This window comes from Zootoca vivipara, chromosome 5 (genome assembly GCF_963506605.1).
Source record: "Zootoca vivipara chromosome 5, rZooViv1.1, whole genome shotgun sequence".
NCBI lineage: Eukaryota > Metazoa > Chordata > Lepidosauria > Squamata > Lacertidae > Zootoca > Zootoca vivipara.
The window spans coordinates 38,749,907-38,770,570 of NC_083280.1; the positions used below are offsets into that span (position 1 = coordinate 38,749,907).

The 20,664-nt window shown below is 43.9% G+C and overlaps 1 protein-coding gene across 1 annotated transcript in view; it reads left to right on the plus strand.

The window, feature by feature from the left end:
• The window catches only part of DGKG (diacylglycerol kinase gamma), a 115,705-nt gene that overhangs the window by 30,735 nt on the left and 64,306 nt on the right, over positions 1-20,664 (plus strand). Inside the window, 6 exon segments of the mRNA XM_035132701.2 lie at positions 3,280-3,356; positions 7,413-7,433; positions 11,279-11,444; positions 13,235-13,297; positions 16,328-16,585; positions 18,800-18,970. Coding sequence (XP_034988592.2) covers positions 3,280-3,356; positions 7,413-7,433; positions 11,279-11,444; positions 13,235-13,297; positions 16,328-16,585; positions 18,800-18,970 — 756 coding nt within the window.

Below are 20,664 nucleotides of genomic sequence, written 5' to 3' on the forward strand. Positions count from 1 at the left end.
CACTGCCTCCATTTCTTCCCCTTCTATTTGCCAGGAGGTGATGGGACCAGTGGCCATGATCTTGGTTTTTTTGATGTTGAGCTTCAGACCATATTTTGCGCTCTCCTCTTTCACCCTCATTAAAAGGTTCTTTAATTCCTCCTCACTTTCTGCCATCAAGGTTGTGTCATCTGCATATCTGAGGTTGTTGATATTTCTTCCGGCAATCTTAATTCCTGCTTGGGATTCATCTAGTCCAGCCTTTCGCATGATGAATTCTGCATATAAGTTAAATAAGCAGGGAGACAATATACAACCTTGTCGTACTCCTTTCCCAATTTTGAACCAATCAGTTGTTCCATATCCAGTTCTAACTGTAGCTTCTTGTCCCACATAGAGATTTCTCAGGAGACAGATGAGGTGATCAGGCACTCCCATTTCTTTAAGAACTTGCCATAGTTTGCTGTGGTCGACACAGTCAAAGGCTTTTGCATAGTCAATGAAGCAGAAGTAGACGTTTTTCTGGAACTCTCTAGCTTTCTCCATAATCCAGCGCATGTTTGCTATTTGGTCTCTGGTTCCTCTGCCTAGTCCAAACATTGTGATATTCGTGACCACTTTAAGAGATGGGATCTTGAGCGTTTGATATGAGCAGTCCCCTTAGTTTATTTATAGAAGCCTTTTTTAGGCATCTGAAAGCAGATTCCCTTCTTTTAAGCATTTTCCTCTGGTATTTCAGTCGAAGGTTGATCCTCTGGGGCTGACTTCCTAATCCAGGGCAGCTGAGCTGTGAGCCTGCTGGGACGCTTCACCTCATGGAGCTCTGAGACCCCAGGAAGGGAGATTAAAAAAAGAAACTGGCTTCCATCAAGACATCTTACGAAAGAACCCTTCTCAAATATTTTAGTGGCAGAAATAATGGATGATAGCGATCACAACCTGCTAAATTAATGCTGTTCTTTGCACATGGGGAGCTAAGCTGCTTTCAATTCACATCACTCAGTGGTTCAGGACAGGAAGTGCTACAGTGAAAATGCTTCTATCCCATGAGAGATGCAAGTTTCCAATCGTGGCAGGAGGGAAATCCAGCATGCCAGTGAACAGTTATTTTTTGTGCACAAGCTTTGAAATTGGTAGAAAAGGCATTTAGCCTGCATACTCGCCATACATTTATAGCACATCTCCCTACCCCTGAGAATTCTGAGAGCTCCGCTTTGTTATGGGTGCTGGAAATTCTAGTTCTGTGAAAGATAAATCACAGATCCCAGGAGGGAGATGTCCTTTAAATATGCTTAAAATGTATGGGGTGTGCGTGTGTTGTTGTTTTTTAATTTATTTTTAATATATTTTTATTAAAGATTTCTTAGATTACAAAAATACTTGCACTGTCTCTTTTTTCAGGTTGCATTTTCTACAGATCAGTTTCATTTGTGGTGAGACATTAGTGTTGAATACAGTGTTAGATTAGGAAGAAAAGAGGGGGAAAGAAGGGGAAGGGGAATTAGGAAACCCTGGCCTGCGAGTGCTCCAGTTGGAGAACAGCCTTTGCCAAAGGTGTCATGGATTTTGAAGACGCTCGAACTCAGGATGAAAGGGAGAAAGGTGCTAAAAGGAAGGCACATTTGACAAACCCTCACCTTGATCAACTCCTGCCCGGAAACCTATGTCCCCACTGTGGAAGGACATGTGGAGCCAGAATTGGCCTCCGCAGTCACTTACAGACTCACTGTTCAGACCGTGTTCATGAATGACAATCTTCCTTGGCTACAAGTGATCGCCGAAGAAGAATAGCAATAGCAGTGAGGAGTGGTGGTGGTGAGGAAATAGTATCCCAAACAGTGCCTTGTGTGTTGTAGATCCACTGCTGCATGGATGGCACTATCTTGAGAAAGATTAACCCACCCTAAAACAGCTGCTCTGAGACCTTTAGTCTTGTGTTCATTTTCCTGTATTTGTGTATATATTCCCCTGGTACACCTTAGTACACCAGCTCCTGCCAACCTTGCAGTTCGAAAGCACGTCAAAGTGCAAGTAGATAAATAGGTACCGCTACAGCGGGAAGGTAAACGGCATTTCCATGTGCTGCTCTGGTTCGCCAGAAGCGGCTTTGTCATGCTGGCCACATGACCTGGAAGCTGTACGCCGGCTCCCTCGGCCAGTAACGCGAGATGAGCACCGCAACCCCAGAGTCGGTCATGACTGGACCTAATGGTCAGGGGTCTCTTTACCTTTACACCTTAGGATAGACAGCTGTTGGGAATGGGGTGTGGAAGAAGCCATGCCTAATAAGAACCCTAGCAGAGGGCTGTCTCATTAAGCATCCACCCAACCAGGTTACCTGTGTGAAGCCTGCAAGACCATCTTGGCTGTGAGTCCTTGCAGGCCTTTTACCACCTGGCTTGGGTGGGCGGGGTCCTGACTCCAGCTACAAAAGCTGAAGCTGCTGAAAAGGACAGAGACCATCTTGGCCAGGCATCCCCAAACTGCGGCCCTCCAGATGTTTTGGCCTACAACTCCCATGATCCCTAGCTAACAGGACCAGTGGTCGGGGAAGATGGGAATTGTAGTCCAAAACATCTGGAGGGCCGAAGTTTGGGGATGCCTGATCTTGGCTGTGGCGCATGCATGTGTTGCAGTAGCAGTCAGCATCTGAGAAGATGGAGGAGAGGGCAGAGGGTGAAGAAAGCTATGAGTGGAAGGAGGCCCTTTTCTCAACTTTTGGGACCCCCTGGGAAATTCAGCAAACCTGGAATTTGATGTGGATAGTGCAGCTGAATGGGACATACCGGTAGTACCACCCACCTTGGGTCTGCCCATAAAAAGGAAGTCTAGAGTGAGAGACTAGGGTGGTGTCTGCTGTTTCCAGGAACTCTCCTCTTGTTGTGAGACTTTTGTGGGAGAGCTGAGGGTTTGTTTGGGCCCTGGTTGAGAAACCAGAGGCTGAGATGGTGTGAGTTCCCTACACAATACTAGGGTCAAATATTTGACATTGCAACTCTGATGTATCTTCTGCTTCAAAGGAAACATCTGGGGTGTTGTAAATATAACGTTTAGGGAATTCTACTCATTGCAGGTTCATTAATACAGCAATTTCAAAATAAAGCAGGATGGATTTTCAAGACATTTTAGAGCCCGCCATGACTTTTACAACATCATTTTGCCCGAGGTGTCAGCATGGTTGTATATAATCATTCCTAAGCTTGGCAAGCTGTGATGACCTTCTGAAGAAACAGATGACTTCCTCAGACTTCTATGTAATTATTAATATTCATGGTATTGGCATTAACTTTCTCCTTCTAGATTCCACAAAGAAACTGAAAGATGTTTTGGAAGAGTTCCATGGAGATGGTGTTCTAGCAAAATATAATCCAGAACAGGTAAGGAAGTTTGCTGTAAATGTATTCCTAAATTCTATATTGAAGTAACACCAGTAGTCTTGTTGGTCCATTTGAACAAAATGCACCCCTTCGGTCAAATAATGCCATCTGTTAGGATCCACCAGGTGACATTTTGAGCAATGCACAACTCCTTCTCAGGCAAGATGTTTAAAAAGGCTGATGTTGGTTTACTGTTATTAATAGTATTACTTATATATTATTTTATATATTATTTTTCTCTCTCTCCTTTTCTTTGTTAAATTTGTAAATAGAAAAGTAATTGGGGAAAAAGATAAAGGTTCAAATATATTATTTATCACACCACAGTTTCCAGAAGGGTAGTCATGTTTGTTTCTATTGGTTTTGCATTTCATTTTCCTCTGAGCTCATTCTTCTACATTCCCCATATGGATATATATTCTTGCCAGTTCAGGATTATACTTCATGCATCTGATAAAATGGACTGTGAGCTTATGCCGTAATAAATGTCCCATTGCACTTAGGGCAGTCATTGCCTGTACCTACATCCCAGCAGCCCTAGGTGCAACCTGAAGCCTGCATAGGATGTAACCGAGCTTTGTTTGCTGTCTCCTTCCACATTCTGTTTTGATACTGTGACCAGATGATTGCGACTCTTCATCAAGGGCTAGCCTTTTCCGCATCCATCCATCCCTTACTCTGTTTACTATCTAGCCCAATGAAGAGTCCTGGGAAACTCAAATGGTCATGGCATTTTGGTTGATGTAATAAAGGCATTGTCCTAAATATGGATTTTTTTTTGAACATCTGAAGATGCATTCTGATAGTGTCAAAAGAGAAATGGATTAACAGTAACTGAGAGGTGCCTGTATCATCAGTTTCTAAGAATTTGCAATTTCATTGTTTATGAACAAAGGTACCAGCATGAATGAATATTCGTAGCTGCACATAAGTATTTTGATTTTCTAATCTGAAATTAGAATTCTCTAACTTGGGGGTGGGGGGAAGCATAATGTATGCACACTTGTGTGTTTTCAATGGCTTAAAGTTGGTAACATTACTACTTTCCCTTCCCCCCCCTCTAACAACTAACTTGGAACAAGTTGAGCAGAAAACATTTTCAGTCCTCACTGCATTTGCCCACATGTTGAAAGTGTTGTTCATCAGATTCTCTGGGAGTGATTCCTCCGTATTTTAAGGAGAAATTAGGATATTTCTTTTTAGAGAGGTGGGGAAACGTTTCCAGAGAGCAACACATCTGAAGGCATATCTTCTCTCTCCTAGGAAAAGCAGATTAGTAAGAACAATAAAAGTGGGTTGTCCCCACTTCCACGGTAAGAGAAGGAAATAGCTGCGGTGCTATTCAAGAAGAACACAAAAGGCTCCAAAACCGTAGAATATCAAATGAAATTAAATAAGAAATGGGCACAAAGAGCTCGTGAGGGAATTCTTGACACGCAATGTAATTACGAGGACAAGCCAACAAAAGAAATGGCAGGAATTGCAATTGTGCTCCCTCTTAGGAAGAGTGCTTGTTAGGCACTTAGGAGGGAACAGGACAAGTGCTGTGTTGTGGGTGGCTGTAAGTGGGCCGCACCGCTTTCTACTGAGAGCACATTGCTGTGGTTTGTGTCCCACGGCAGGAGATATTACTGTGATTATTTCCATGGCACAAAACAGCCAATGTAGGTATAATTCATTATTACCCGCTCTGAGAAATTACTGCATTTGCCATTGGGTTTAATGACTAATTGCCTTTTAAAACCTCTTTAAAGAACAGAGTTGCTTTCCAGCAGAGGCTGCGGAGGAAGCTGCCCATAAAGGAGTGAGTGGCCGGGGGGGGGGGGTATTTTCCTACAGTCCTTTTCTGTCTTTTAGCTTTTATTTGTTTAATGGTACTCCTACTACTTTATCCCTGCAGTAATAACATATTGAGAGGGGGTTGTTGCAATAACCCCCGTGCTCCAAATTATACCACTGCAGCCGCCCCGCTTCCCACCTCACTTGGGAAAAGCCAGAGTGGAATTGTTATTTCCTGCTCTTTGAGGGGATATCCCATCATTGCCTCAGACAGCCGCTTGCCTGTAGCGATGGCAACGTAGCAAAAGCCGTGAGGAGAAATCAAGGATCTGTACAGATGTGTCTGGAAGCAGGAGTGGGTGGGAGCTTTTCTGCTGAAACATTGAACCTGCCTCCTCCTCCTCCCCTCTCAACCATGTGTCCTCTAATGACACGCATAACAGCCTCCGGATAAATTTCTTAAGTACCTTTAAACCGTTTGCTCCTCACTTTCTCCCACATTCAGGTGGGCTGCCTACTTTTTTTCTTTAAAGAACCTTAAATGTTGATGTGCTCAGGTCTGGCACTATGCTTCCAAAATAAAATAAAAAAATCTACCAGGTTTGTATTTATTGGTCAGTTTTCCACCCAAAGGCCTTTGAGATGACTTAGAAGATAAAGTTTAAAACCAGATTAAAAAACTAAGCAACAAGTATAACTACCTGGGACAGGCATCCCCAAACTTTGGCCCTCCAGATGTTTTGGACTACAATTCCCATCTTCCCTGACCACTGGTCCTGTTAGCTAGGGATCATGGGAGTTGTAGGCTAAAACATCTGGAGGGCCGCAGTTTGGGGATGCCTGACCTGGGAGCTAGAATACTAAACGCAAATCACTCAATGACAAAGGCCAAGCAGAATATAGACTAACCCACCTGACTGGATGCTTGCAGTCTAACCTTCTCTCAGAGCAAGTCTAGAGATGAGAAGAAAGGTAGGCATAGCTCATGTATGATTGCCATTCCCTTTCCCCCATCTGAGCCATCCTGTCTGAGAGGGGTCAGGAAGAAGATTCTAAGGCAGGGGTGGCCAATAGGATACTTTCCAGATGTTGTGGACTATAGCTCCCTAAATGGCCTCGGCCCAGTATACCTGAGCATCTCCACCCCCATCGTTCTGAGGTCCAGCTCTGAGGGCCTTCTGGCGGTTCCCTCACTGCAAGAAGTGAAGCTACAGGGAACCAGGAAGAGGGCCTTCTCGGTAGTGGCACCCGCCCTGTGGAACGCCCTCCCATCAGATGTCAAGGAAATAAACAACTATCTGACTTTTAGAAGACATCTGAAGGCAACCCTGTTTAGGGAAGTTTTTAATGTTTGAAGTTTTATTGTGCACACCCTGCACAATAGCTGCAGATTCGTATCGAGCATTTCATCTAGTCAAAAGAATGTAAAAGAAGCCCTGTTGGTTCAGTCCGAAGGCCCATATAGTCTACAGTGGCCAACCAGATGCCTATTAGAAGCCCACAATGCAGCAACATTCTAGCAACCATCATGATTAAAAGCATAGGTGTTGTATCCCATATTGAAGGTAACATTACCAAGAATGCACTTTTTCAGTATCTCCAGCACCTGTAATTGCACGGTGTAGAATTGAACCCAGAGGGATTTAAGCCACAAAGTTCTGATCTGTTAAATTCCCTTAGGCTGCAATCCTCAAGATGCTTTGCTGGAAATGAGCCCCTCTGAACACAATGGAACGTCTTTCTGAGTAAACACACAAGATTACTTTGTAAATGACCTTAGGCATTGTGCTCGCTGAGCTCAACCAACCTCGCAGGATTGTTGTGAGAATAAAATGATAACTTTGTGATAACTGCCCTGTACGTCTTGGAGGAAGTTTCAAATACAAGGACAAGAAATAAAAATAATAAATAAATGAACCAATCTTTCATTTAATCCTTTAAATAGTTCTTGCAAAAACTCTGCCTGTCCTCTTATGTCAAAAATTTACATTTCAGGGATAAAATTTTCACAAGCCTTTTCTCTAGCATGTAAACAGTTCCATCTGCTGGGAAATTTTGACAAGGGCATGCTTTTAAAATGCAAAGTTTTTTTTTAAATTACGGATTTTCCCCAAGTGTGTTCTGAAATAGTACAGTCGTGGGAAGGACTGTAGCACATACCATCCTGAAAGTTTGGTTTGCCTTTGTCCAGCAGAATAGTTGTTTCTGTTCCTCCTGCTCTTCAGTCCTTCTTCACTGAACTTTGCTTTGTCTTTTTCCCGCTCTTCCTTTCCTCAGAAACAAGACACTCTGAACCAAGTAAGACTTGCTTTCCATACTCTAGCTATCACATGTGGTGTTTACATGTTGCCTTGCATGTTTGCTTCTGCTTAAACTGAACCCCCCGCAAATAAAAGAAATAAGGTCAAAGTTATGACTTGCAGTTTCAATCAGTATTCTACAAAAATCAGAAAACCTCAGTGCTGCTTCTGTATCCTTAGGGAGTCAGTGTTAAGAGGACTTAAACATACAGAAAAATGTCAGAATAGTGAACTGATGTCCTAATGTCCTAATTCTCACATCATCTTCATCCTCTGAGCCTCATCTAGTCCAACCCCCTGCAATGCAGGAATCCTGCCCACAGCCATCCCTGTGTGTTGAACCACCTACCTTCTGACCCATTGACCTATTGTGCCACAGGAAGGGCAGCTTGTGCTGAGCATGCCATCCTCTGTTGCGGTGTAAACTCCTGGGACTCAGCTATACAGCTGCAAATAAAGCGTTTAAAGTGTGTTTTAAGTGCAATATACAATGTGACACTAGATGGCGATGGTGAGCCCTATGGAAAATTCAATATACAGTGGAACCTCGGTTTATGAACACCTCGGTTTACAAATTTTCGGTTTACGAACGCCGCGGACCCATCTGGAACGGATTAATTCACTTTCCATTACTTTCCATTACTTTCAATGGGAAAGTTCGTTTCAGTTTATGAACGCTTCAGTTTATGAACAGACTTCTGGAACCAATTGTGTTCATAAACTGAGGTACCACTGTACCACTGTATATTTAAAAACGCTTTTAAAAAAGAAGCATTTTCAGAACGTTTTTTAAATATGTTTGTAGATTCCACCTTGAAGAGCTTTAGCTGCATTTCCTATTTAGGTGTCGCTGCTGCCACCCCACATAAGCTTATAGTCCAGTATGCGCCTCTGCTTTCAATGTGTGTGAAAAGTGCACCTCTGCCTTTTCCTGTGTAGCATGTTCTCCTGCGCCTATGCTTCAGTGTGAGGGGGAGAGAGCTTTCTATTTTTATATTAGCGCTATATGTTATTTTGCAATTCCTCTGTATACTTTTAGATTAGCCTTCTCCTACCTGGACTATAACTCCCATCAGCCCTAGCATCATGAGGCTGATGGGACTTCTAGTTTAAAACATCTGGAGGGCACCAGGATGGGGAAGGCTTCTTTAGATATATCTGTTATATATGTGGCATATATCTGTTATGTGAAAAGCTTCAAACAGAGCTCAGTGCATTCCTGCTGCATATAATGTGCCGCTGTGTGTGTGTTTACAATCTGATCTGTTTCTATCTCTGGTGTGTTGGGGTAGTTAGGATTGCACAGGGCCCAAGATGTGGAGGAGAGGATACATTTTACGAGCATCCGGAGATCCAGGGGGGGGCTACCCCAAACCTTGCAAGCCTTGTTGATGGAGTGGGGAAGGCTGAGCTGTACTTTATGGTGAGGTAGGAGAGCTGGCAACCAATGAACCCCTTTGGTTTCAGATAGTACATGGGTAGACGAATCTTAAAAGCCTGGGACGCCAATTTTCAAAGCCCTCTAATGTGTTGTATATTTTGCTCTAGGAGACTTAGTTTGGTCAGAATACACTTCCAGAGTTAATGCTAAATACATTACTTCTGGTAAATGAGCCACCACAAAATATTGTGTCCCAGGCTTTTTAGACTTGTCTACTCATATACTGGGACACAGGTGGCGCTGTGGGTTAAACCACAGAGCCTAGGGCTTGCTGAACAGAAGGTCGGCAGTTCAAATCCCTGCAATGGGGTGAGCTTCCGTTGGTCAGTCCCAGCTCCTGCCAACCTAGCAGTTCAAAAGCACGTCAAAGTAGATAAATAGGTACCGCTCCAAGCGGGAAGGTAAACGGCGTTTCCATGTGCTGCTCTGGTGCTCCAGAAGCGGCTTTGTCATGCTGGCCACATGACAATAATGCGAAATGAGCGCCGCAACCCCAGAGTCTCTCACGACTGGACCTAATGGTCAAGGGTCCCTTTACCTTTTTACTCATATATACTATCTGAAAGCAAACGGGTGCACTGGTTGGCAGGTGTGAATTGTTTTCCAGCTCTCCAATTCCACTTTTATGTTTGAGGATAGTTGTGAATGCATATTTCCTTGTATCTATCTACCTATTGTCCACATCTTGTGATATTTGCTGGAGCTATTCAGAAATAACGTTAGAACGGAAAAAGCAGTATTTTGAACAGTGAGTTGCTGGCCAAGGTTCTTCTCTAGAATAGAGTGAGTGTGCTTATGCAGTTAGAACCTGTTGTTTGAGAGAAAGAGATTCGTGCTTCCTTATATGGCATGCTCACTCAAGAACTACCAGTCCCAGAGTTCCTGGTGCATGGGAAGGAGGGGGTACAGCTGGTGAGAGGAACAAAGCACTATAATAGGGATACCGATCCCAGGGGCAGTAGGAGCCAATGCTGCTGGCAGGATTTACTGGCTCAGCTATATCTGTGAGTAAATGCCACGCAGCGACTTCTTCTATCAAGTTCAAACTTGCAAGTTAAATTGACTTTAGGAAGTTAATCCATGATTTTTTAATGAAAAGAGCCAGAAAAATAAAGCTTTAACATGAACTCGTCTATTTAGAAAATGTTTTCATCCATTAGAATAAAAATATATCAAGAGGATAATACCGTTAACAGAACCAACCGAAAAGATACAAAATAGTCAGAAACTTCATAGGACCGTTCATCAGGCTTGACATTGTGTTTAAGAAAAATAGCAAAAAGGGATTGGAGGGCATGTTTCAGAAACAAGGTGTAATTTCAGGAATGCATAAAATGTAATTTAATAATTAATACAGTAACTTTATCTTTCATGACTCATGAGATTGTATAGGATAAGAGCGTGATGTGGGTGGGGGGTTACAAGTTTTTATCAGGTCAGCAAAAAATTATTCTTGGGCCCTGGTTTCAGAAATGAATTCCTGCTGTGCAGCGTGTGGCTTTTTCTCATATTAGGCCTTGGGATATAAATGTGACTCCTCTCTGTCTAACAATATTTTTTGCCAGAGTTCTGAAAGCTGAATGCTGCAACTGCAAAATGTGCACTGCAAGCTGGTCTCCATGATGCATCTGTCACAACAAACGTATTTTATTTTGCCTCCCTTGCTTTGCCAGGGTTCTGGATCCCATCATTGCTGCTGCTGCTGCCCCTTCCCATGCTTATTTTGAACCTTCCTTAAATTTAATTGCACGTCATGGATCTGGAAGCATCCATCTGCCATCCCTCAAAGGATGATGGGCGGTTCCTGGTGTGAGGGGGAGACAACTCTCTGATTTGTGTTTGTCTGGTTTTGAGCAATGTTCTTCAAACCCTGCTCTGTAGCTTAAAGTTGCCCAATCTACTCTAACTGCATATGTCCGCATATGTCCATTTATTTAAATATCTGAATTGCAAATGTTAAACCGCCTATGGACCAATGCTGAAGATAAGCTAAAGAGAGCAATCTAGAGTTAAACATACCGTACCAACTGGTTCGTTTTTAAAAAGTAGCATGGGGATAACCTTCTTCTCCTTTCTAAGGGACCACAGAAGACCGACATCTCTGACCTAAAAATGATTTTCACTCATTTATCCCTGATGCCGTTTTGTGGAGCTCTGTTGGACCATTCATGTTGCTCAAATGGGATACTGAATGCTACCTGTTCACAATTTGTTAATCACAGGTTACCATAGTGTATAGCATGTAACATGCATTAGCAACAGCCTGAAAGCTTGGTGGTTGATTTTAATTGTTGCATTGTCTGGAAGGAATCCTACTACTACAGACAGTCCCTTTTTAAAATGAGAAGTTAAACAAATCTAAAGGGCTTTTCTATTTTGCTTTACTCCATTCTTCCCTGAAGCCAATTGACTATGAGGGGTTCCAGCTGTTCATGAGAACATATCTGGAGGTGGATATTCCAGAGGAGCTCTGCCAGCACCTCTTCATGTCCTTCAAACGAAAAATCTGCCAATATTCCCCAGAGAGCCAGAGGCAAAGTTCCAGCATCACACAGCTCAGCAATCTTGGTGAGCAACATCCATTCTCCTTTGTCTGCTTCACACACCATCACTTGATTGATTGATTGGTTGGTTGGTTGGTTCATTTGTAATTTTTTAAGTTATTAAGAAGCGTGTTGGATGTTCAGTCAAAACTGAAAATGAAGCTGGGGTGTTTTTAGAAGTCCTCTTCTGTGGCAGATTTGTATTTAGAAGGAACAAAGTGAGACTTGCAACAAAATGCAAGTGTGGGGTTCTCTTCCAGTCAGGCTCTTTTAGAATACCGTATTTTTTCCATGTATAAGATGATTAAAGGTAAAGGTAAAGGGACCCCTGACCATTAAGTCTAGTCGTGACCGACTCTGGGGTTGCGGCGCTCACCTCGCTTTATTGGCCGAGGGAGCCGGCGTACAGCTTCCAGGTCATGTGGCCAGCATGACTAAGCTGCTTCTGGCAAACTAGAGCAGCGCACGGAAATGCCGTTTACCTTCCCGCCGGAGCGGTACCTATTTATCTACTTGCACTTTGACGTGCTTTCGAACTGCTAGGTTGGCAGGAGCAGGGACCAAGCAATGGGAGATCACCCTGTCGTGGGGATTTGAACTGCCAACCTTCTGATTGGCAAGCCCTAGGCGATATTTCCCCCCCCCCCGAATTTTTTTCAGTTTGAAATTGGGGGTCGTCTTATACACGGAATGTTGCAATTAAATATATAAATAAATACATGCCCCCATCCATATTCTCTCCCCCCTCCCAAGCCTCCTCTCACTCTTGGCCTCACGACAAAGCCTTGTCTAGTACTCCCCCCCCCAGCAGCCCCCACTCCGGACATTGTCCCTTTCACCTCAGCCACCCCCTGGCTACCCACACACACACACACACATTCCCCAAACGCACTCACTCAGGCAGCTCTGGCAGTTGCAGCTCCTCGATCAGCGTTCGCATCTGCCGGCGCTCAATACGGTACATACCATAAATACTGAGACAAAAGTGCAACACACAGGTGGGAGAGCTGCGGCTGTAGCTACAGTGGAGTTACACTGAGCTAACAGGAGCAGCCGCCATTACACAGCTTGCCTCACTATTTGATGTTTAAATATATGGTACTAAATATACCGGTGTTTTGAATATTTAATAAAATATCAAAGTTGTTCTGTTTGGTGTTCAAAATGTTTATTTCTTAATTGAGGCTCAAAAGGTAGGGGGTCATCTTATACATGGAGGCGTCTTAGACACGGTACTCCATTTCACCCGTTGTCATTCCTGATTTCCCATTTCCACCCTTCTCCAACAACCAGCTGGCATTCTGTGGCCACTGAGCCTACTGAGTCCACATTGGATTCCACCTCCTCCTTGCCCAGGGTTCAGGTTAGGCCATCCACAGCTTTGGTTAGGTTCTCATCCCCACCCCCTGTACTTTGCATTATTGGTGAGACTGTGTTTCCCCCAAAATAAGACACTGTCTTATATTTATTTTTCCTCAAGAAGACACACTATGGCTTATTTTCAGGGGATGTCTTATTTTTTTATTACGCATCCAGCCTCACCTCTTCCTTGGCGCCTATCACTATGTCTTATTTTCGGGGTATGGCTTATATTGCGCAAATGCTTAGAAATCCTGCTACGGCTTATTTTATGGGTGTGTCTTATTTTCAGGGAAACAGGGTATGTACACACAACCCTTTCTATTCTAGCCAAGTATTTATGTATTTTCCAAGAAGAAAGTGTTGACAGCTGTTTACTACAAACTTGCAATAAACGTTAATGAGTGTACATTGTTAAAGTGTGTGTTTATTTTTCTGTTTCTCTCGTGTTTCCAGAGTCTAAGTCCATTGATGCAGGCATCTCTATCCAGACCGAAGTTGCTTGCGCCCCTGTTACAGGTATCTACGATAAGCTCTTTAATGAAATCCCTGCTCCACCTTTTAACAACGGCCTCCATAGCCATAAATGGACAGAGCAGTATTGTACAGAGATTTATAAATACAAAAGTCTATCTGGGCTTTTCTAGTTTACTCAACTGTTTTCCAACCAGAAACAGAAACAGGAAACAAATGCAGCAGTCCTCTCCCATTGTTGTCCCCCAGCAACTGATATTCAGAGACATGCCGAATTTGAGACTGGAAGTAATGTACAGCTATTGTGTGTGTAGTAGCCACTGATAGCTTGAGCCTCCTTTTAAAGTTGTTCATGTTGATGGCCATTGGAAGCAAACTTCATTATTTAACCATTAGAAACATATAGAAGGGATCCCCTAAGGTCACCTGATCCAAACTGCTACTAGTGCAGGAAATTCCATCCCTACAGCATCTCTGAGAGATGGCCATTCAATATCTGCTTAAAAATCTCTAACAAATCAGAGTTCTCCCACCTTCTGATGAAGTCTGTTCCACAGCATCATCAGAAAGTTGTCCTTGATTTTAAGTCTAAATATTTTTCCTTGAAAATTGAACCTACTGGTTTGGATCTTGCCATCCTTCCTTTTGTCTGTCCTAAATCTCCTGCCTTTATTTGATGATGCTGGGTTCCTGTACTCTCTTGCTTCCACCTCATCCTTTTTTACCTGGGACTACTCTCTCTCTCTCTCTGGAATCCCCGCACAGTCACATGCAGCAGCTAAGTAAACATAGAAAACAAACAGTATTTGGATGCCAAAGCTTTTTACAACTTTATCTCTCTCAGTATTTCAGTGCAACCTGGCATTTGTAAACCATCAGGTCTTGTCAAGAAACTGTTGCTATGCAGAGATGGATCTTTCAACTCTACAATGCTGATATTACATTGAAGTAGCATCTACCGTTCTGGTTATGTACAAAAAACAAAGATCTTTGTGTGTGTGCATCCAGTGCTATTTTTCTAAAAAAAGAGGCGTTCACCATGAACGCCTCCCTTGTTCTCTTATAATGACAACCTGAGAGGTGCCGGAACTGACTTCCAGCGAGTTCCGGCTGAAAAAAAGCCCTCTATATAGATGGCATGCTTCACTTCAAACCCTCTTTTGGCTTTTCAGGAAACAGCCCATCTCAGGCAGAGGTACTTCAAAGGCTACCTGATTCAGCTCAGGGTCCATTTATATCTGCTTTGTTTCTCTCTCCCCCCCCCCCTCCACCCTATTCACTATTGGAAAATCAAAGTAATGCTGTAACTCCCTGCCTTTTGACAGAAGTGGACGAAATTTGTAGGCATGGTAGCCCATCTGCTGAATTTCAAGCACACACACACACACAGAGGATTATCCTTTACAAAATGGATTATTCGACATGAGATCATTAATCCTGCCAAATTTCAGACCAGTGGTTTTCCTACAAGGGCAGCCACTGCAGTTTTAGAGTGGGTAAACGAGGAATCACTCAGTGCTCACGCACACTTCCATTTATCCTGTGCTTAGAAAACACAGGTCTGGGCTGTTTTCTGCTTCACCCACACTTTCTAGGCACAGGTCTGAGCAGCTTTCTCCTTGTTACGTTCCTTTCCGAAAGAAAACCCACTTTTTATTGCTAAATCAGAGCAAATGTCAATCCGGAGAAAACTCAAATTGGCTTCCAGTGGTGGAGCTTCATGCTCCGGCCCTGGGGGGCAGAGAGCAGCGGGGGCAGGGCTGGCGTGTATCTCGGGGGTGTGGCACGCTGCCCATAGGGGAGCCACAATGGCACCCCACCGGGATCGCGCTGCCGGGGGCGGTGTGCTCCCCCCGCACTCCTCTTCCTCCGCCAGTGTTGCCATCTGTTCTGATTGAGTGCTTTTCCTTGGAGGAGGGAAGTAGTGGGACAAGAGAAAATGTAAATAAGCCCTCAGTCTCCACAAGTGTGGGCAATTGGTCTGAAAATTGCAAACGTGAAACAGATGCCCCTGCATTAAGAAACCTGTGAAATTGGAAACAAATTGGGCTTTGTGTTAGGAATCTTTAAATTGATTTTAGGATAGGAAGAACTAAAATGTATTCACTTTCTGTGTTGCTGTTTTTTGTTTTGTATATATATATATATATATATATATATATATATATATATATATATATATATATAACAGCCCTCTGGTTACAAGTGTGACCTGTATTTGGTCTCCTTCTTCCATCCCCACATCCTGACATTATGATAAGCTTAGAGACATTACTTTCACCAGATGCTTGTCTGCAGCATTTTTTCATGTCTGGATCACAAGTGTGCCACAAAGGGCTTCATGGGTCCCTGCTGCGACTTGTTCCACCTTGCTTTATCACTGGCAAGGCAAAAAATAAAATCCTCAGGATTCATCTGCATCCAATGCACACTTCCAAATATAAATCTTTTTATCCTGGCTGCATAGTTGTTGTAAAAGAGACAACTGGAGCTTGTTCAAACGCATTTTATGAAATACCAAGCTGTGATAAGATTAAGTGTAAGGAGTTCTGTGGAAACAGCAGCTTAGGAGCTCCCTGAGAGACAATCACGTTTCTGTTTTCTTCTCAGGTTCCTCTGATGAAATTAATATTGATAGCTTGCTAGACTTCATAGTTCAGCTATGGCCTCTCCTGACCTATTAAAGGGAATAATAATTAACTGGCTAGAACCTGATTCTGCTTTAAATGCATAGTGTTGGGTGTGATCAAGGTAGGGAGAGTAATTTCTGTTTCTGGCTGGGAACACTATGAAATGCAGTGACAACACCAGTTACCAGTGGTAACAGAGATGGAGATGAATGTACGTAAGACTGCAGATCAGAGAAGAAATGAGCCTTGTGTTTAATGTGAGAGAACTCAACAGACCAGGCCTAACTTCCTGGGGACTGAGCTGGCACAAGCAGTACATGAGATACTTCTCCATCTGCACAGGACACTGAATGACAGTCCTCATCCAATAGGCTCAAAGTTGGAGTGTGCAGAATAACACGTTCCATTAAAGATGTCTGACTTCATGCTGTGTTTTAATTTATAGGGATCAATGGGAAAACTTTCCTAACTGCCACAGGAAGGCACACACCTGAACCCAAAAGCTCCCAGGGAAACCTGGCAGAGCCACAAACAGCATCTCTAAGTCCTGCTCCAACTGCCAATGCCAACGCCCTTGGGAATGCCTCGCCTAGCTGGTCCAGGTCGTCTTCACAGAAATCCACTGCCGGTACCCCCTCGGCTCAAAACTCCTCAGGGTCCTCCAAGCTCTCCTCAGGTTCTCTGCTTAGCCCACAGTCCCCAGGTGAGTCTCATCTTTGCTCTTCTGTTCCTGAGGCCTTGTATGAACACTGCGATTTCCCTGCCTCAACTCTCTGTAGCTGTGAAGAGAGGCCAGGTCCGCAACATACAATTACGTCGCATTTAACACACATCTGAAACACGTGACTATCTCCAAAGAACCCTGGGAAGTGTGAATTGTTAAGTGTATGGGAATTGTATTTCTGCAAGGGGTAAACCACAGTTCCCAGGATTTGGTGGAGAGGGGGAGCCATGTATTTTTAATGGATGTGAGGTGTGCTTTTATGGTGTGGGTGTGACCGCAGTTGTCACAGGCTAAAGCCACAGCTTGGAGTTCTCTGGTTCTGTCAGCAAAGTCTGGTTAGGAAACCTGAAATGGAAGTTGAACAGAAGCACTTTTGATCTCTGTGAGAGTTTGAGAAGCAAACACATCAGCCTCAGGACAAGAAAGTGATTTTTCAAAAAGCAATTCTCTCACTGGGTCAATAACTAACTATGTTACTTCCCGCATTCTCTCTCCACAGGCCCAGCCACATCCATCTGCTGCACAGTGGTAGTCAGGGACTCCTGAGAGTTTCCTCTGAGACACTCTGGGAAGCACATTACTGTTGCCTTTGCAAACATTGGAGTGTATTTGCAACAAGCTAATTTATCTGAGGTGGTGTCACCAGCTGCCTCAGCTCAGCTGCAAAGCCACATTTCTATTTCAAGCACAGTGGATTCTGCAGCATCTTTAGATGTTGCGGTGGGGCGGGAGGAAAGTGTCTTGTTTTGCTGCTGAAATCCTGTCAGCCAGTATCTTTTTTACCATGGCAATAGGAGCCAGGTTGGGCAAGCCACCAGAGTGTCTTATTGCCTCCAACCCACTCCTTTATGTCAGGGAAGCATAAGTGGGAGAAGATGCAAATCTCCTCATTTCCTAAAGGCCAGCGCTCACATAAAATGTGTATGTCTACACTGCCTTATGATTTGCCTGTTGACCAATTTTTAGTTGCTAGTCTTGAGCCAGCTACTTCTCTTTCCCTATTTGGTTGTTTTTCCTAGGTCTTCCTTCTCAGAGGTTATATAGAGGAATTTGTATTCTCATACATATAAAGGTAAAGGGACCCCTGACCATTAGGCCCAGTCATGACCGACTCTGGGGTTGCGCGCTCATCTCGCTCTATAAGCCGAGGGAGCTGGCGTACAGCTTCCGGGTCATGTGACCAGCATGACTAAGCCACTTCTGGCGAACCAGAGCAGTGCATGGAGACGCTGTTTACCTTCCCGCTTGGAGCGGTACCTATTTATCTACTTGCACTTTGACGTGCTTTCGAACTGCTAGGTTGGCAGGAGCAGGGACCGAGCAACGGGAGCTCACCCCGTCGCAAGGATTCGAACCGCCAACCTTCTGATCAGCAAGCCCTAGGCTCTGTGGTTTAACCCACAGCGCCACCTGCGTCATACATATATACCTCCTCAAACCTTATATACCTTGGCAGACGTGTTGATTTGGGATGTTATGCAAGAGGTTTACTCATATGAGCACCACTGGCCGTACTGGCAGTGGCTGACAACATTTGGGGAGCACCAGGCTGGGGAAGACTGCTGTGGAGCAGCAGCAGCAGCAGCAACAACAACAACAACAACAAACAACAACAGCCAAATTTGCTCCATCATCTACATGTGATGGCTTTTCATATATTTAAAATTGGCTCGCATATTTATAATCTTAATCATTTCTTTCCCAGGCCAACGGATAAAATACAATGGGATATGAAACCCCATAAAACCACCCTCCAAAAGTAATTTTTAAAGTGCAAGAGATTGGGGTGGCATGCAACAATTCATAGAGCTGGAAGGGGAGGAAGCTAAATGGCCTCATTACATTCAGCCACCCACTAGGGAGTGATGAAAGTTTAGTGCAGTGCTATGTGCAGCTTTCCTGAAAATAAGGAGCCAGCTGGAAGGTTTGGGGAGGTTTTCCCCCTAGGTGGAAAGATTGCTGTGCTGCACTTCTGCTGTTGCTGCCCAAGTTAGTTTAGACTGCTAGAGATAAAACAGACCTATAAGGATGTGCTGCTGGCAAGCCCTTCCTGAGGTGCTTGTGCCACTGGTAGGATCAAGCAAAATAAGACCCTGAGTTGTTGTTGTCTTTTTAATGTCTACCTGACCGCATAGCCCAACATCTCTTTTGGAGCTTTGAAACACCTGTGCTTATTTTTGACCTCCTCTTTAGGCTCCAGAAGCTTGGAGAAGAAATTACCATTCAGCCTTCGAAAGAGCCACATCTCCCTGAAAACAGCCAGTCCACATTTGTCAGCCCCACTGGCTCAGGTAGTCTACCTGAAGGACATTGTCTGCTACCTGTCACTGCTGGAAAGGGGACGGGCTGAGGATAAGCTGGAGTGTAAGTGCTTGGGTGACAGGAAGAGTGTCTGTGACCACAGCATCAGGTCTTAAGACCTGTTTTATGCTGTGGTCACTTGGCGGCAGTGGTGTGCTATGGTGGGAATGGGAGGGTTTGTGGTTTCAGGAGAAGCAATAATGGCTTTGAGATTCACATTCAGGCAAGAGGCGGGGTGGGGTGGGGTGTGTGTGTGTGGTGAATCAACCAGGTCACAATCCTCCATCCCTTTCCATTTCCTCTAGAGCAGGGGTTCCCAACAAAATTTTCTCGAGGACCCCTCATCGAGCCGCTATTGTGACAAGGACCCCCATTAATTCCTAATCCTAAAATTAAAAAGTGAGAGCCAAATTAAGAGTCTTTTTATATTTTATATTTATACGTTTTATACAGTTACAACAGAGTACTCCATCAGTATACAGTTAATTTTAATTTTCAGTTCTTAATGAGATGAACCACTTTTTAACCAACAGTCCATTTTTAACAACGCAAACTGTAGCTTCCGCGAAAAACAACGCTTTGTTTACAAACACTACTGTTTTGCAAAGAGGCAGCGTGCGCCAGGGAGGAGGGAGGGGAATGGAGAAGACAGGGTACCTGCACAGTAGCGCACAAATGAAGCTGACGCGCACAAAGCATCTTGGGGAGGTGAGTGTCAGTAGAATGCGCGTGCTGCCTCTTTGCAAAACAGTAGTGTTTGTAAAGCGCCACCTAACGGCATACAGCAGAACTACTGCCTCTATCTAATTCTAGTTTTGCGCTAGACTCTGCTCATGCAAGAAGCGGCCAAAACAAAAAATCTGTTATCATACGAAATATATTTAATATATTTTTTATTCTAATAGCATCTTGTGGACCCCTCTGGCATAGCTCGCGGACTCCTGGGGGTCCCCGGACCACCTGTTGGGAACCACTGCTCTAGAGCATCATAGGCAGATATGTTGGTTATGTAGCACCTCTTAGTTGACCAGATAAATTTAGGTCATATTTTTATGCTGCATTTGCTTCTTTTGGGTCCCTTCTTCAGAGATTCAAAACAGGCCTGAGGTGGTAGACTCTTTTCTTATATTCAAATTATGGGATAAAAGATACTATGTGTGTAGGGGGCTTTAATCTAATCCACAAGCCCCACACATATTATTTCCTGCAACCTTAGATCATTCATGGCCCACACAAATTTCTAAAAAAAAATGTATCTTAACAGAGCATCACAAAAAGTAAATGGACCAGATACCCTCATAACCCTGCTTGTTGTGATTTTGAGTACTGCCTTAAAAAAAATAACAATCTGTCAGTCTCCAGGAGAAAACACGAGCCTTGTCTTTGTTTATCTTCGGAGAAGTTTAGAGACTTTGCTTCTTGGAGGAATAGAGTCTGAAAATTCCTGGACCCTGCAGGTCACCTATCCTGGTTAGCAGAAACAGACAGAAAAGGACAATTAAAATGCCTGACTCCTGGCGATCCCTTAAGTCAAGCATAGGGGGTGAACCACCAGTTCAAGGGTTGGGTCTACTTAGGTATGCCATTTGGGTACCAGTATATGTGTGTATCTGCCTGCATATAAGCATATGCTATACTCTCTGGATGGATGGATGGTGTATGGAAAAGTGTGGCTGGTCCTGGTTAGCCATCCCTGCTTTAGGGCTATACAACTTCACTAGACGTTGTGTGTGTGTGTTTAAAAAGCTGAAACATCA